The 17631-nt window shown below is 38.8% G+C and overlaps 2 protein-coding genes across 3 annotated transcripts; one reads left to right on the top strand and one right to left on the bottom strand.

The window, feature by feature from the left end:
- Window positions 1–567: 567 nt before the first annotated feature.
- rasip1 (Ras interacting protein 1) lies at window positions 568–10212 on the bottom strand. Of its 2 annotated transcripts, none has more exons than XM_036216078.1 (18): window positions 10195–10212; window positions 9610–9723; window positions 8896–9251; window positions 8213–8334; window positions 7515–7966; window positions 7106–7366; window positions 6756–6997; window positions 6109–6273; window positions 5343–5547; window positions 4969–5267; window positions 4718–4879; window positions 4151–4191; window positions 3731–3885; window positions 3547–3659; window positions 2271–2565; window positions 1980–2143; window positions 905–1046; window positions 568–818 (listed from the first exon to the last, which is right to left on the bottom strand). In XM_036216078.1, exons 4-18 carry the CDS (start codon window positions 8332–8334, stop codon window positions 640–642), a joined length of 2997 nt encoding a protein of 998 aa, XP_036071971.1. In that variant the 5' UTR covers window positions 8896–9251; window positions 9610–9723; window positions 10195–10212; the 3' UTR covers window positions 568–639. The 2 variants fall into 2 exon arrangements, with proteins under 2 accessions (XP_036071971.1, XP_024123518.1); XM_024267750.2 differs by lacking the exon at window positions 10195–10212 and having other exon boundaries at window positions 8896–9083; window positions 9161–9251; window positions 9610–10098.
- A 66-nt stretch (window positions 10213–10278) lies between these two features.
- Window positions 10279–12987, top strand: LOC112143735 (cytochrome c oxidase subunit 6B1). The gene is made up of 4 exons (XM_024267922.2): window positions 10279–10438; window positions 10756–10874; window positions 11518–11618; window positions 12371–12987. Exons 2-4 carry the CDS (start codon window positions 10769–10771, stop codon window positions 12422–12424), a joined length of 261 nt encoding a protein of 86 aa, XP_024123690.1. The 5' UTR covers window positions 10279–10438; window positions 10756–10768; the 3' UTR covers window positions 12425–12987.
- Window positions 12988–17631: the final 4644 nt, after the last annotated feature.

Raw genomic sequence — 17631 nt, 5'->3', positions numbered from 1 at the left:
AGGTCACTAGAACGTGTATCTCGTCTGGTCGTCGTGTGGTCATCACTGGTTCATTTGTTCGTCTGAGTCACAAACCCACCAAAAATACTCCTGCTAATACAGGAAATGAGTGTGCTTTGCCGTAGATGATAATGCAGTTGTCTCAGTCCAGTATTGTACCTGCAGACTCATCATTTAGGTTGAATGAGGAATGAGTCCTGCATCGCCACCTTGTGGAATGTTTTCTGGTGAGGAAGCCCAGGAGTGTGCCAAACCTCAGGGGCACTGCTCCGGGGAGGGAGACTTCCAAAGACCACGCACAAACAGTTAGCCTAGAAATCAGCATTTTATTAAAAAGGAGTAGTCTGAAAGCATACATGGAAGCCAAGAAGGCAAAACACTACCTGACCAAACAAATATGGTGTTTTATTTTCTGATTTTCAGTAAATCTTTATGAAGATTTAAAGCCAGTACAGCTGTATTACTTGAAAGTATCTAAATGACTACATAAAATGATATGAGGATGTCATGATAGACAAAAGTAGGCACACAAATCAGAAGTGTCAATTGTTTTTTTTTTCTTATTTCTAGAGATATGTCTTTTCTTTTTTCCCCCCAAACTTCTGTTAGACATCCATTGAGGGACAAATATGGGCTTCTTCAAAGCCGAGTCCTCTGATTGGCTGGGAGCTCATCCTGGTCAAGTCCCCACAAGAAGGTACGGAGTCGTGTAACTTCCTTCTGGAGCTCGGGGCTTGGGATTGGCTGGGAGAGGTCAAGACGGGGAGTCTCATTTGGGAGGATAAGAGGTGGGTGATCCAGAAAGCTCTCAAAGATGTCTAAAAAAAGGAGAATTCATTCATAAAAGTTGAACTTAGTAGTAATGTTTGAAAAATAAAAATTGTGTCTGATGGTTTTTTATTACCTCCAGTCAACTCTGTGCCAGCTGGAGGGGACCAGGATGCTGGGGGGGCTCTGGTTGGTCCCAGCTTGTAACGTGTGAGCAGGTGGTGTAGCTGGGCTGGACTTAACAAAGCATGGTCCTCCAGTAGACTAGACCAGGATGACTGGAAGATAAAAAAAAAATAATAATAATCCTGTAAAACCCTCGACATTAAAGAATTTTAAATTTAATTTTTTTGGAATCAAGATATTTTTTAACCCTTTGATGAAATCCACAAAAAACTGTAATATCGTTATTTTCATGAGATACAAATTGTATCACTTATGAGACATTTTGTAGTTTGGTACAACATTGTTAGTTAAATATTGACTTGAGTGTTAAGGAAAAAACATCTTTTTTATCTACTGTCTTAAATTAGAGCCGCTAATTTCTAATATGGTGTAACAGAATTATAAATAATTAACACTTTTTGCCTTCTTTCAATACAGCAAGCAGTCATTTAAAAAAATGAAAAACAATCAATGAGTTATTCTCACCATAAAGTTATAAAAATGAACAAAAATGTTTTCTGCCAAAAGTGTTTTTGAGATTTCATAGAAGCAGCCATTTTAAAATGAACAGGAAATGCCCTTCTACTGCCCCTAGTGGAAGGATGATGAATCACAGGGCAGAACACGTCGACTAAGTTGTACATAAATGGTTTTTAAGGAAAGTTTGCATTATATTAATGAGATAGAAGTCTCAGAAATTAGTGTAACAAATATGATACAAAGGGTTATATGGGGTTAAAGAATGTATCTGTAGCTTAATACCCTGTTAATCATGTTTTGTAGGATTTTTTTTGTAAGTTTTTCTTTTATTTTCATTATATATTTATTTTTTAAGCACATTTCCTAAAGACAGAGGCTTAGAAAACTCATCACTCTTCATCCCTAAAAAAAATGTATGTAAGGTTGCAATAGTTACATGTAATTGGAACTTTTTCTGTGATGCATGTAAAGCTACACAAAACTTTAAGATGTTAAAATTATAAAAAAGATTTAAATTCAGTCTAATATAAAAAAAATATATGAAAGAAATGTTGTCAAGTTCTCACCTGGATGAGTCTGGTTTTGGGAATGCACAAAAAGTTAACTGTGATGGATAATTTCTTCATGAACTCAGAGGCTATGTCTCCTAAACCTGCCCCCTGTAGCCAGTCTAAAACGAGGTCCAGGTTGGTTCGGATCTGGACGGCTCTGGACCACGAAAACAGTTCATCTGAAGGGAGGGATTGGGAAGAGAACAGACAAGGAACATTTTTTCTTTCCTTAATGTTTGATGAAAACACTAAATTTGTTGTATGATCAGCATCGTAGCTGGTGGTCACAGTGGCACACGCTCTCACCTCTCTCCAGTAAAGTATTAAGCAGGGAGGTGTTGGTGAAGAAGAAGAGGTACCCAAAGGTTTGTGAAGTGAGTGGTGGAGACAAACAGGCTTCTCGAGACAACATCAGGGAGCAGCGATAAACTTCTACCAATCCTGCAACCTTGGGAGGCAAGGTAGACACATCATCCACTTCTCCATCTCCCACTTTTTTCGCTTCTCCTTCTGCACCTCGGGCTTCCTCCTTTTCTGCCTTTTTCTCCTCCCCAGAGAATGGGTTTGTGTCCAGGAGAGCTGGAAGAAGGGAGTATAGGGTCTTTGTGGACAGACAAGGCGGACACTTTTGGTTAATTTGTTTTTGAAAAGTCATACATCAACAATTTGGCAATAATGCAAGGAGAACAGGTAACTGAGAAAAGGATAGATAAGGGAAATTAAAAGTATTTCCTATGATTAAGCCTTTTAAGATCATGAAAGCATCCCTAAAAATCTTGACTAATATAAAATGTTAACTACTACAATGATGGCAGCAGCTCAAGTTCAGGAAATTATATTAAGTACTGATCTATAAAATGATAAATGATGTTTCTTTTATTATTAGTCTGAATTTCATCATATGTACAAAATAAAGGATGCCTGTATCAAAATGGGTTCTTGACATTTGAGCCAAAATAGTTATAATCAAAACTTATCAATGTTCTTAAATAACACAGCATAAATCCAGAGTGAACAGAGATGTTTCTGCTGACTTTTGATTAAGGTGATAAATGGATGTGCCAAATCAGGATTTTCTCTGGAGGATGGAGGAGTGGAGAAATCCATGAAATATGAATCATGCAACCTTTTATTTGAGCTTGAATGATGACTTGAAAGTCACTCCCCAACCTGCTACCAATACATTTCCATGCTTTGATACAAGAGGTCCATTGTGCTGAAGAAGGTCGTATTCTTTCCCAGACAATGATACATCCCCATACTTTCCACCCAAAAGGCCTCAAAGAAGACTAAATATTGACCTGACCTCTTGAATCCTGTTAAAACTATGTCTGGAACATGACATTTACAGCATGGAATCTGTTTGAACTCATTTAGGAGGATGTGTTTGTGTCTTTGATAATGTTGACTGATCAGGATAGGAATCTCTGGTAGTTCTGATCTCTTAAATAATACAAAAAGTCTATTTATAGTGTTTGTCATTTTTCTTTATACATATCTAAGGAATGTAGCCGGGAATGGTTCATTGGATTGCTTGCTTTTCTGAATTAAAAAGTGTTGCTCATAAAGCAGCGTGTTTTACCTTGGTAAGGTGATACACACACTGCTGGAAGGTGTGCATGATCACATCATCCAGCTGTGCCAGAGCTTCTGAGCAGGTGTCCATGTCAGCCGTCAGAACCGGATCTCCGGGGGCTTTCGAAACACAATCAGCACCATCAAAGCCAAACCAAACTATCAGTCGTTTACGCTCTGATCCCTCTCACCTTCAAATTCCCACTCCTTCTCCATAACTTCAACTTTGACCTGAAAGAAGTTAAGGAGCTCCGTCGCGTTTGACATCCAGAACATGAGGGGTCGCAGGTCAGAGGACAGTTTCTGAACGTTGGGCGTGCTAATCTCTCCTTCTTGTTCCGTCGAGCTGTGCAGGAGCATTAAGTAATTCCACAGTCATGTTATTGTGAACATTCTCCTGTCTACGATCAGCTTGCGATTTAAGAAAAAAAGCTCAGTAAAAATAGACAGAGTTAATAATACCCAGCTATAAGCATACCATTTTTAAACATCACAGTGTTAAAAAATGCCTTCATCATATCGCAAATATTTCCCCAAGTCATAACAAAAAATATGCTCAAGGGGAGCTCTCTAAACAGAGGAAACATCACACTGCCAAAAAATGTCCTTACTTCTGCGTGGGATGCTTATCCCCGAATTCCTTTATGTTATCCTGGAAGAGAGAGATTTAGGGAGAAAGGAGAGGCATCTTAGTGGTGAGGGGGTGGCGTGGAGATGTTAGGGGTGTGGGGGGGTTGAGTCTAGCCCTGCAGCCAGAACAATTAACGCACATTTTCCAGCAGGAGGGAAGTGACATCAACTCATCTTCGCTCCTGTTCGAAGAGAGGAGCACACGCCCGCCTGCTGGTTTCTCTGCCTGACTGTGTGTGGTAATGTCTCTGATGCTGCTCAGACCTCGCTATTATGAAGTATTATCTTAACAATGTTAATTTGCTTCATAGGAAAGTTATTCTTAGAGAACTGAGATAGTTTACTGTAGCTGTTTTTTTCCAGCTCCAAATCAGATTAAAGGTCATGACACTCTGAGGATTCCTCCAGCGGAATTTACTGAACCTATAAAGTTTAGTGCAGCTGTCTTTACATTGAGTAAATAACATTTACAGCCTAAGCAGATGTGAATTTAGGAAATTTATACAGAACCACAAATAATTTGGCTAACGTTCTTTATGTTTACTCACCCAGACAATTTCTTTAATTAGATTTGCTGACTTTAGTAGGATCTGTGGTGTAAGAGCAGGGTCCAGATGTTTGGAGGCGTGATCTATCATGATTGACAGCAGATAAGCAGGAGCTAAGGGCCCCCCACCAGAGTCTGGGGAGGAATTTTTTGAAATGATCTCCTAGGAAAAATAAACAAATATGTCAACCACAGTGTCAGCAACCATTTTAAGGTCAGATAAGAGACTCAAAGCTTGTTTGATCAGCTCACCTGTAACAAGCTGTCTGCATGACGAGGGTGGAACTTCAAGGCCGCCTCCGTGGAGCCGAGGTACTGCCTCAGCGCCTCCTGTCTGTCCACCAGCCCTGAAGGGCAGCAGGCGGCGGAGGCATCGGCCTGCCATGGCAGCGTCAGAGCGAGCGGCGGCGCTGGAGTCACGCGTGGGTCACGATACAGGAAGAGAAAGTGGTCCCCCAGCCCAATCACATCCCCGGGCTTTAAGACGGTCTCCCTGTACAGAGCCGCTCCGTTGTGGGTGACTGCACCTCCTCTGAAGGGCCGCATCAGAGCTGGGATGCATCAAGCAGAAAGGTCACTATCTAGCATGAGTTCTTCTGTGTGATTTGATTTAGCATCTTGGGTACCTTGTCCAGTAGGGGTCTCTGGAACTGCCGCGTCTCTCCTGACCAGTAGGTGCCTGACCAAAATGTCTGGAGCAGACAGGAATGTGTCCACCTTCAGAGGCTTCTTACCCTTCCTCTCTCGTTCCCTGTCCTTCTCTCTTTCTCTCATTGTTGGCTTTCTCCCAAACACATGCGTATGTCCCGCCATGATGTACAAAACAAAATCCTACACAAAACACACAGTGTAAAAATAAAAAAAAGGTCAGATATCTCTTCAAGATCCACCGTTTATATCAGTCTGTCATCAGATGTTGTATTAAACAGACGGAGGTTGATAAGAAGTGAAGTGTGTCACAGTTTGCTACAATGAAAACCTGTGTGAGGTCATTGTGTGATGGAGTGATGCCCACAGAGGGGCTTTGAACATGGCGACGGATAAGTTCTTGAGCGATTGTGTTGCTCTAAAGGTGTTTTGTGCTGCATGGTGAATGGGAGACGCTTGTGTCGGGATGGAAATCCTGATGGAATGTGGAGATTACAAACATGCAGGTATGATGTCAGACGCAGGGCGTGGGTTTGTGCAGGTACGTTCAATGTGGTTGCATTTTTTTGGTGCATGTTTGACGTCCTTACATCCTGGGGGCTCCCAAGCAACCTAATGGAGATGCGGTTCTACGTTCGACATTGCAGAAAACACACGGAGATGAAGCCGAAACGCTGCAATCCAACCAGTTTGTTGGAGAGTTTATTGTTAGCATGTGTGATATCATCTTTCAGCATGTCTTGCCTTGCTCTGATCATAACCTTGCAGCAACAGGAAGTAGGGCCGGTCTGTGGGTGGAAGAATTAGGCTTTGTGACATCACTTCCAGGTCGCAGGTGGAGTAATCCTTCTCATCGTCTGCAGGCTGATTCATCCACCCAACTTTAGCTTCTGCTCTTGATCCTCTCACCTGGTGAAAGAAAACACATCCATGCAGAGCTTCAGAGAGGAAAAATGAAAATTTTCAAAAACCTTTCATGGAAAAAGAAACACTTGCTCTAAAATATCAAGAAAACTAATAAAAACTTAATAGAAAAATGTTCTTTAATAAAAGTTCTCCTTTAAGTCTGTTTTTTTTGTTGATTTCGGACTTGTACGTAAGAGTTTTATATAAATTGTTCAACTGACACATTTGGGAAGTTTTTTTTCCCCTGTTGTTGTCTGGGATGTAGATTTTTTTCTGAAGAACTGTAGTGTTTTGGGAAATGTTTTTTTTAGATAAGCTTCCTGTTTTTTTGTGTGCATCCTGAAAAAAACAGTGTTTTCTGTTGTGTAGCTGCGTTATCTGAATGTCATCTTGTTTTGAAATCATTGTCATGCTTTTTTTTGGTTACTGTTGACAGGTTTTGTTTATTTTTTTGCATCCTGAAGCATCATTTTCAGTGTATTTACCTCTCCTGGCTGTGGGCTGATCATGCTCACTATGTTCTTCCTGTCCTGGGCCGTTCCGCTGTTGTTAGGGCGGCTGCCTGAGCCTCGGGGATCGTTGCTGACATGGTTTTGCTGGCGGCGACGTAGACTCAGGTTCATGTCACTGATGCTCCTCCGAAGCTCTGTGTTTCTTCCACGGTGACCACGCTCGCTCTCCTCTGGCCCACCACCAGATGACATCCTGGAGCGCCTCCAGCGCACGCCTGTTACCCAGACATGCTCAGCATACATCAGTTTTACCATGAGTCATGCATAAGGAGACAGAACACCCTTGCATGCCATCAGACGTATCTGAGAAAGCTCACACATACCTTGGTGGCTCTCTCCATCCCTCTCACGCTCCAGCTCTCTTTCCCTTTCCTCCCTCTCATAGTCCTCCTTCCTGTGGATTTCAAAGCGCCGCTCAAATCCATCCTTAGGTCGCCACATGTCCACTAACAACAAAGGGCATTCCCATGGGGCAACACTTCTCCGGCACTCTGTCTCCCACTTGAAAGCTCCATCTGGTTGTTGGACGGGCTTTCCAATGACATCACACAACAAAAAGTCTTCAGGGCTGTACTTTTGGAGAACTAGAAGGTAATGAAGGAAGTATAGAGAAGGACAAGAGGAGGGAGGGTGGTTATTTTTTTAAACTCTGCTGTTTATCTTTTTCTATTAAGTCATTCCCTACTGGTTCATTTTTTTAAAAGCAGTAATGGATTGCAGCAGAGGTCATACCTGCGTCATCGTTCTCATCCCTCTCTCTTTCAGTGTAGCGAGTGATGACCTGCGAGATGAGCTGCCTGGCTGTGGAGTGAACGTTAGCCAGCAGGGAGCGATAGTTGGCTCCACTGGAGAGAGCATCCCCATAGATCTTTATCAGGCCGGGGGCAGAGGAAGAGGCTGGGGGCAAGTAGTGATGGGAGGAGGGGGTGGCAGAAGAAGCCCAAAGCTCCCTCTCCCTCTCTCCCACTGCTCGGTCCCGGTCACTGTTGGAGCGCCCCCGCAGGAACAGCTGAGAAATACGCTTTGTGCGAGACTGGGGGGCCGCAGGCTTTGGCCTGAGGAAGGCCGGTGATGGAGATGGGGAAGGGGAAGGGGAAGCCAGCGAGGGAGTGGAGTTAGACAGGGAAGAGGAAGGAGCAGAGGGGGCCTCGTGGAGCGAGGCTGCGTCCGAGCTGGTAGTTGACCTGAGAATGGTGGAGGGGGGGTTGGGGCAGATGGACATGAGAGGAAGGGAAGAGGAAGAGACAAGCCAGCTGTAAATTATGACTGACCAGAGCAGAAGAACAATAAAACATACAAACGACAGTGGACATAAGATAAGACGGCATCAGCTCAACTTGTACGAATAAGATGTTAGCAGGCCATAAGGCCACATATTATTAGCAAAGAGAAGATGAATATAACACGAAAAGAAATTAGCACAGACTGACTTGACAGAGATAGCACTGGGCCAGCGACCTCCGAGTTTGGCAAAGTGTTTCCTTGGGGAGTTAATCCACAAACCCACTGGGAAATTAAGCTTTCCAAATCGAGGACTCCCAGACCCCTCCATCTGACAGAAAAGAAAAAAGACTTAAAAAAGGATTTCTTTAAGAGTTCAACCAACTGTGACAAAATGCGTACATGTCAGGTCTGTCATCAGCTTTGTGTCATCGGTGCCAGCAGAGAAACAATAAAACAATGGGGTGATGTCACTATCAAAAGAGTATAAACAGGATACCTACAGCAGGTTGTCAAGATTGTAAACACACACACACACATACACACGTTTCCAAAAAGCCCTTGGAATCATTCTTGTACAGGAAGTGTGTTTCCAGGGGCTCAGGCCCAGCTGTTCTAGTGACAGGGAAAATCCCACTCCAAAGCTCTTTCACATCTCATTCTCACACTGATACATTTGTATAAATTGTGATTTCAGATTTGAGAGCAATCGCTGCACCTTTGTGCACCTCTTCAAAGCTTTAGACAGGTCTCAGCTTGATAAGTGTCCACACCTAAGACTTATTCTTTTCCTTCCAAGCAGAAGTGATAGCGGTCTTTGAAGAGCCTCCTTCTCTATGGTTTGCATTTTGAGGACAAACAAACACGGTGACTTCAAATGAAACAAACTCACCCACTGTTACTTGTGTCTTCGGTTAAAGTGTGATGTGATGATCCTTTCACCAAACTTAAGAAAATGTGCGGTTCAAAGCGATGTGGTAAGCGTTTCCTTTTCTTCACAAGAATAATCCATTTCTGAAGAGCCCTTATTGTTAAACACGGGTACCCCTAGTTCCAAGTATCCATCAGTCGTCGTCTCGACTAAAAAGAAAATAAGTTTCTTAGATTTTTCTGTGGAAAAGTGGAAAAGATGCGGTGCCTCTTTCTGTCTGGCTCACAGCTGCTCTGGGTCTATAGATAGAGTAACGGGCCTATTGTTCCAAGTGACAGAATTTCCTTCCTTTGCTTTGGACAACACCTATATCCTGACTGCGAGAAGGAGAGGGAGAGATTGGTAGAAAGTGAGGGAAGGGTAAATTTACACACATATAGGATTTCAGCACCTTTTTAGGAATAATGTGAGCATCACAGAGATCAAAATACATATTCTATTTGGTAATAAATAAAAAGTGTAATATTTTTCAATGACTTGTGTGCTTTTACAGGAAACGCTGATAAAAATCCAGGAAATGTTCTCAAGATTGTTGCTTTAAAATCTGGCATTATTGTGTGTGTCAACCAGACAGTCGCAAACAAACAAACAAAACTCTCTAAAAAGGACTTTAGTTTCAGTGTTGCTGAAAAGAGGATGAAGGAAACAGACAGACGGGAAGCTCAGTGTGGACACCTGTGACCTTTGACTTGCTCTTCAACAGAAGGATGCTGACGCATTAAGAAAGGACACTGTCTCGTGTCCCAATTCATTGACTTTTGTACCATCTGAATCGTTTCTTTCAACTTCCTGTAATGACAGAAAAGAAATGTTTGCTTCAAGTCTCCCAAACTGTACTCTACTGGTAACATAAGCCCTATGCAAATCATTAAAAATATATTTTTTAACTTAAATGACACAACTTGTAGATGGTTTTGACTTTTAAATTAAAACAAACCTACATCTCAATTTGGGGACACAAAGTTAAATTTCATAGAATGATTATAGCAACTAAAAATTGGCCATTGTTGATTCCGAAAGACTAGTCTTTAGTGTTAAAATAGTCTAAAAACATATAGTTAATCATTGTATTAATCTTGTACTAGAGAAACAAACCAGCATGATGGAACAAAATATGTCTGGAGTTTTATTTAGAATTAAATAAATAGCGCAAGTTAAGTTAAGTTAAAAGAAAATCTAAGAATCTACGAATTTAAATAAAAGACCAAAAAAAAAGAATTGCAGTAATAGAATCTAGCCAAGTGCCACGGAGGGAGTAACCTGCAACAAACGTCGCTTTTTTCTGACAAAATTATTAAGCTCTATAATATACAAAATATCATATTCGACAAGTAAGCTTTACTAAATATGAATGATTTTATCGTTTTATTTTTTTTAACTTAACTTTATTGACAAAGACAGGAAGTGCATTGTGGGTAAAGGTTGCATCCCAGCGTCCTTTGCGTTGCTCAGAAAGAGGTCATTTTTTCCCCCCGTCGAAGAGGACGTAGCGAGATTTACCAAGGTTAGCATGGTTAACTTTGATGTTTACGGTTCTTCGACACGACATTTTGATTCTTAATTTCTACATTTGACTACAGAGACTTTTGGTTTTTTACTATTTGTTATTTAAACCATCAAATTCCTTACCGTCATGGCTCGCTCTTAGCCTCGAGCTAACAGCTAAGTTCTGAGTTGTTATAAGCGATACTAAACGATCACCGTGTTTTAGGTTAGACGAGAATTTTGTTTCTAACTTTAAAGTGTACACAAGAAAAGTGAGTTTGATTTTACCATTTACTTTAAAATCTACTAAATTGCTTTTGTTTTGAAATCTTCTAGGACTCGAGCAAAAATGTCTGAAACCATTCAGGAAAAGATTAAAACCTACAGGACGGCTCCTTTCGACGCCCGCTTCCCCAACACTAACCAGACCCGCAACTGTTACCAGAACTACCTGGGTAAGAGCATTTGTGATATTAAGTGTACCATAAATATTATTTTAATTTAAAATACAAATTCAAAAGTATTCAGTCGTTCGCATGTGCTGAGCCACAGTGGAATGCTTTATCCAATGCATATGATTGTATCTGAAAGGCCCAGTGAACGTGGATACTGAATTCACTGGTAGAATTTGTGACAAGGCCTGGAAATTGCTGTTTACTGACGCTCTACCCTTGTTTTGACATAATATTAGTTATTTAAGAAGAATGTATACCCATTGTAGATGCATATCAGTGGAGTTGGATTACAAATACTTTTCACACAATATTTTACAGTATTGTTAGTTTTTGAATGGAGTTAAGATGCAGTTTACCAGCAAAAAAAAGGAAGGTTAGCCTTGAACTTGTAAATTGTAAGAGATGTAGACTAAATATTCTATTTTTCTTTCTATTAACATTTAAAAACAATTCAAATCAAACAGTCACTAAAATTATTTGTGAAACATTTAGTTCAGTAGAAAAGCCTGAAAAGCTTAGCCTGAGCAGAAGGTTCTCCTGGCATTATGATCTATGACTTTAGAATTTGCAACATTTACATTTTGGATGTGAACCTGGCATAAATGAGCTAACCTCCTCTTGTTTTTGTTGCTGTGTACTGCAGACTTCCATAGGTGCAACAAGGCCTTGTCATCCAAAGGCCAGGATGTGACTCCATGCGAGTGGTACCAGAGGGTTTACAAGAGCCTCTGCCCCATGAGCTGGGTAAGTTGTTGGTTTGTAGCACTTCACATTGCACTGGGACTTTCTTTAAAAATAACTTTAAAAAATGTGATTAAAAATGTGGTAGTGGGAGACCCAGGAGGACACCACTGCTGACACAAAGAATTGAGTTTGCCAAAACCTCAATTCACCTGGGTGAAAATTCTAAAGACAAATTAGGCAAAAGGGTAGCTGTTTGCTAAAGGACATATTGGCATTGATTAAAGAAAAGCAAAATTGACATTGAAAGATGTTTTGTGGTTGTTTTGCTGCTTCTGCCTCTGGATGTCTTGGCTGTAATGTTGCCAAAGCTGCATCACCACCAGAAGTCATGAGTTTTTAGCTGGACATTTATCCCAAACAGACTTAAAAAATAACTCAAATGGCTACAAACAAAAAAGTGGGAGAGTTCTGAAGCAGCCAGCAGTGAGTCCAGATCTAGAGGAGAGATTTCGTTCAAATCTGAATGCAGTTTGTAGAAGAGTGGTCCAAATATTCCACTAGAGATGTGTAGGAAACTCAGTTGTAGTTACAGGACGTGATTGACTAAAAAATTAAGGAAGCCAATAATAAAGTCCAGTCAATTTTTGTTCAAGTGTAATTTTTAAGATTTAACTTTTGTTTTTTTGTGTTGCAGTGTCAACAAAATCAATAACCATATGACATACATTTGCATCTGAAACACTTCTCTGTATTTTTAGCCATGACGGTATCCATTGGTGTTAATCTAAGCTTCTCCTGCATGTTTGTTACAGGTGTCAAAATGGGACGAACAAATTGAAAATGGAAATTTCCCTGGAAAGATCTGAAGTCACTTCTTGTTACCAGTGAGGGTGTAACCTTTACCACTGTAGTGTGCCTACCGACCTCTCCAGAACCATCTGACATTAACATGAATTCGTATGTAAAGCTCAAAGCACGCACAAATTATCATAGTGAAGTTCTGAAATGTATTTAGATTTTCTCCAAAAATTTGGCGTTGTTTTAATATTCACAAGTTAGGCAAGAAAAAATTGTTTTTGCTGACATTTAAAAACCTTTTGAACTGGCATAAACTCATGAGCCTGTTATTGTCATTTCAGTACACTATTGACCTCAGCCGATATTTACCTGAGCTCAAGTAAATATCCTTACTTTGAACGTTACATTGTTTGCTTTTCTTTTATTGCCCCATCCTGTTAACAGAATATATTTAAGCAATACATAAATGAAGGTTTTATGTGCAGAATCCAATGTTCCCAGACACTGAAGTTTTTGCTTAATTGTAATTGTGACAATTCAAAGTTGGATTTATCTTTTGCCGACATTTCAAGCATGACACCCTTACTTTTATTGTGAAGTAGACGTGTTTAAATAAAGTTTAAAAAACTCTGTAAATTTGTGGTGTGTTTCTATTACTGACAGCAGGTTTTAGTTGTCCAAAATATTATCGTAAGTTCAATGAAAAGGAGATCAAATGAACAAACAGAACAGTGGTGTGTAACATCATTTATTGCCAATAAAAACTACAGTATTCGATTTCTCCTTTTAGTCCACGAGTTTGACAAATTGGCTTTATTGTGCAATCTCTTATTTTGGCCACATGGGGGCAGCATTGCTTCACTCAATCCTCAATACAGGCTGAAAGGATCAATAAAAATGTTTTATTCACGAGTATCTTCCCCTGAATAAATTCAGACTAAGTTACTCTACAAGTTTATATTCAAGTGCATTGTTTTGCTTCTAAACCTCACAAGGTATAGACATGCATAAATTCATAGTTTTTATTTCTCCTAAAGTATTTTTAGTTTTGATACCATTTGACATTCGCGTTTTTTTTTATTATGAAATTATTCTTTTTTAATATCTCTGATTCAAAATAATGTAACTAAACTTTAGAAGTTTGTCTCAAAAGTAGTTTAGCCAGCATTACACAAGGTTCATTACCAACAGCTTTAAAATGTAATAACGCAAGCTATAACAAAGTTGGCACAATAACAACTGTGTGATCAGGTAGTGCACAAGACACACAAACAGGACTAAATTCTGTGAGTCGGAACATTTTTTTAAGATAATATAATACATTTGCTTTCCCTAATATTTGAACCATCTCAAATTTTTACTGAGAAATGTGGTATGTAGCAAGCAGACAGTTGGGTAGTGATTGACAAGCAGGTGGTGTTGCAATATTCTGCTCTTTTTTAAAAAAAATATTACAAAACTCTGTTTAGTGACACTTTTAAGAGGCTTACACAGTTTAACAGTGGCGTTGTATCTCCTGAATTTTAAATCTTTGACATTAAACTGTTAACTTTCTTATTTCCAAAAATCTCTCAGATAATGACTTTTATTTTGAAAAACTGCTCTGCAACAGTAGAAAACTTTGTTCATCCATCTCTTCTGTATAACAACAATACATTTAACCATTTACAGATTAATCAGTACAATAAACAACAAAGGAGTCTAATGTCTTCTATGAAAGCCAAAAATGATTTTGAAACTGAACCCAGAAAAAATAAGGATGTTTTTAGAGTAGCACAGAGCATTAGATTGTTTCTCATTTATGTGTTGTTGCAGTTGGAAAATAAACCAGTTAAAACAAATAAAACTGGTTAGACATCATTCTCCTGACTAAAAAAATGTAATGCTGCAACAAAAGAGAAAATTTGATAAAAGAATGAATTTGAGTAATCAAAATAGGTTGATTATATAGAATGTGGTGCTGCATTCATTGTTTATTCTGGATACATAGAACTTTATTGGGAGATGCGTCTGTGTTACAGCATCAAAAACAGCAGCTTCCCTTTCAGTATGCAATATCCTCATGACTAAACAAAAATATTTGTCAACATGACATTCTGCAAAATCAAGAAGAAATTCAAAATGTTTGACATTTCCAATGAACTTTTTGAAATATTGCACGGGTTCTAAACTTTGAGAAAAATATCCCACCAATAGAGATTCCACAATATAGTTTGTACATCTTTGGAGTGTAATATTGTCTTACAGTTTGACAGCTGTGGTGAGGAAGTGCTCTCTCCTCCTGTGGATGAGTGTACTGGTCTGATAGTTTAAGTGCTTTCAGAGGCTCCGGATGGTGAAGGAAGTGGGATGGATGATAGTTTTACCCGCATCCTTTTGAGTTAGACTTCAAATCAGTAGATTTTTTTTTTTTCCAAGACCCAATCCTTAAAACTCAAAATCCTATTGTACCATGAAGGAAACAGAAGCACATGAAAGGATCATCACAGACCTCTGGACATTGGTCAGACATTTATCTGAAAATATCAAGTCTAGATGCAACCAGACACCAAGTACTCAGGAGTCTCTTGCATTCATTGATCCTCTGAAAGAAGTACTGATGGTTAGACCTGAGCGATTTCCAGGATCCATCAAGCATGAGTCATCAGAAAATGATCTAATTAGGAAACTATCAGCAGCAGTGTAAAAGTATTTTCTGTGACTTTTCTCAAAATTTCTTCAAAAAAACTTGCAGAAAGTCAAAGGAGAAAAGCTCATTACAGACTGCATACCAGATTTACGGTTTAACGCAAAAGTAAACATGAGGTCTGAGATTTCACAAAACCAATAAGTCACGTATGGATACTGGAACGCACATTGTAAACTCTAAAAAGAACCAGCATCGTTGAAAAAACTGGATGCAATAGAACATAAAAGTATTAAATTTATAAATTCGTTCCATTACGGTAATAAGATTCAAGTCATAGAACAAGAAACTTTTAAGTTTCATGAATTAAGAGCCATATCTTTGTCATTCTGGATCTAAAAATGAAAAAAAAAAAAAAATATTGTTTTATTTCTTTATAGAGCACTGCTTCATGAATGAACCAGGAAGCTAGTGAAGTGAGCCTTACAGAGAACCTGTAATATTCTGACTTCTTTTGGTACTTAGATTGCTCAAAGGTACACATTATTAAAGTAATTATATAACACCTGAAAGAGTTTGCAACGACTACTGAAGGTAAGGAAGCTTAGAGTATATATACACAAGGACCACATTTTTCTTTATTTTATTCTGATTCGCGACTACTTCTTTGTAGTATTCTAGCACAAATAAATGTGCTGATAAAATGTTGTGACATTGTCTTATGTATGGACAGAACTTTTGGTACTACAGTATAAAACAAACACGCTCTTTCCTTTTTTGCTCAATGTTTATTTATTTATTTATTTATTTTCTCATTTATAGATATAATGTGGCCTTTGTGCAAAGGATGGAAGACATATAAAATCAAAAAATTATTTTTAAATACTAATTTTTACGTAAATGGAGTGTCAAAAACTGTTACTGTTGGGATCAGAAGTGATAAGAAGACCCTTAGCTTTAGCCAGTTTAGTCCACAAAAATAAAAATATGAGCTAATGTTTTTGAAAAAAAGAATAAAAACTGAACCTGCAGCCCATCTGGCTCAGAAAAACAACAAGAAAGAAAAAGAAAACTCTTGCTACAGTGAGACAACCAGGAGGAACCAGGAGAAGACAAAGAGTAAAAAAAAGAATAGGTCCCATATGTTTAATGTCACCATATGTAGAGAGGAGGAAAAACAAACAAAACAACAAATACAAGACAACAATCCTCAAAGAAACACTGAACAAAACTGAGAAAACACAAAGGGCGTAGTGCATCTTCACTCAAGATTAAACCAGCAACAAGTGACGGTAACGAATTTTAGAAATTTAGAAATACAATTTTGAGCTTTTATATCATAAAAATCCCCTCAGCGAGATGTGGCAACGTTTTTTTATTTTTTTTTGTCAGGATGGGTCTGTTCCACGAAAGCTAAAAGGAAATGTTGTAGTCGTCATGTTTGATCTTTTTTCGTCCTCAAATGCATTATGGTCTCACAGCTTTGACCAAATATATTCTGAGTGGTAAGTCTGTTTTTACAGGTGTGAAGCTACAACTTCACACCTGTAAAAATTGAATATTAATGCATTCACTAATTGGTAATGACAAATAATACTGATGAGTTGCTCCCAACACTGATCGTCACAAACTTGAAATACATTTTTGAGAAAAAGACAGAGTGAGGCAAGGAGTTTTGCAAAGGGTTGAGGAAATGAATGTGAATCGTGTGACGTGCAATGAGATGCTCACTACTATCACCACTTCCTTTGGTTTCCTGTCGTTCAACTTAGCTCTCTAAAGAGATCCGATGATGTGCTTATTTTCATTATGTCAGAAGATGCTTCAGTTTTTTTCTTTACTCCAGAACTCAAATAGATTCTAAAAGACGAGGGAGCATTTTTAGGAAACATTTCTTCAAGCCCTTTCAGGATTCCAGAGCACCAGTTGAGATGTTTGTGCCACTTCCTTTCTTTGTGTGTGGGAGGGTTTACTAAAGCTGTTTCAAAATAATGAAATAACTCAGTTCTAAGAAAGTTTAGAAAGGGAAGAGGCCTTAACGGGAGTCACTCTTTCAGTTTTTATTTTGGAAAGTAACAGTTAGTTTAGAATTTTTCTGTGCTGTTTTAATAGTGAGTTATCATTGTTTATTGGTTATTGTTTGTGATTAATGGACCAAAGTGAATAAGTTTGGTGTCAAACTCTATCTGGATCCAAACTGCTATGATAGTATAGTGAGGAAACTTTGCACTCTCTATAGCTGCATTTAAATACATTCATACTTGCACTTTTTTTGCTTTTACAGTATATAAGTAACTTTATAAGTCAAATGTGGAAGACTCAGCGCACTTAAAGAATATTTCCTGTCAGCTTTCATTTAGAAAGATATCAGATATCATATTATGTGTTTCCGGATTTGACTAATGGACTAAATCCTAATTCAGCAAAGAGAAGACGATAGGTCTGATGATAATGGCGGTTTTACAGAAACAAACTGCTGAAAATAAAAAGGAATTGGATGAAGCTCTGAGTATGAAAAACCTGCAAATGCAACTCTCATCACAGATCTGTGCACCTCGATTAAAATAGTAAATTATTGATTATTATTGAGTATTTTTGAGCTGGATTTATATGCAAACTAAAATTAAGACTTTTAAAACAATTTTTAAT

The sequence above is a fragment of the Oryzias melastigma genome, linkage group LG16, assembly GCF_002922805.2.
Source record: "Oryzias melastigma strain HK-1 linkage group LG16, ASM292280v2, whole genome shotgun sequence".
Taxonomy (NCBI): Eukaryota; Metazoa; Chordata; class Actinopteri; order Beloniformes; family Adrianichthyidae; genus Oryzias; species Oryzias melastigma.
Note: the sequence above shows the minus strand (reverse complement) of the source record. Positions and strands in the feature narration are given on the sequence as shown.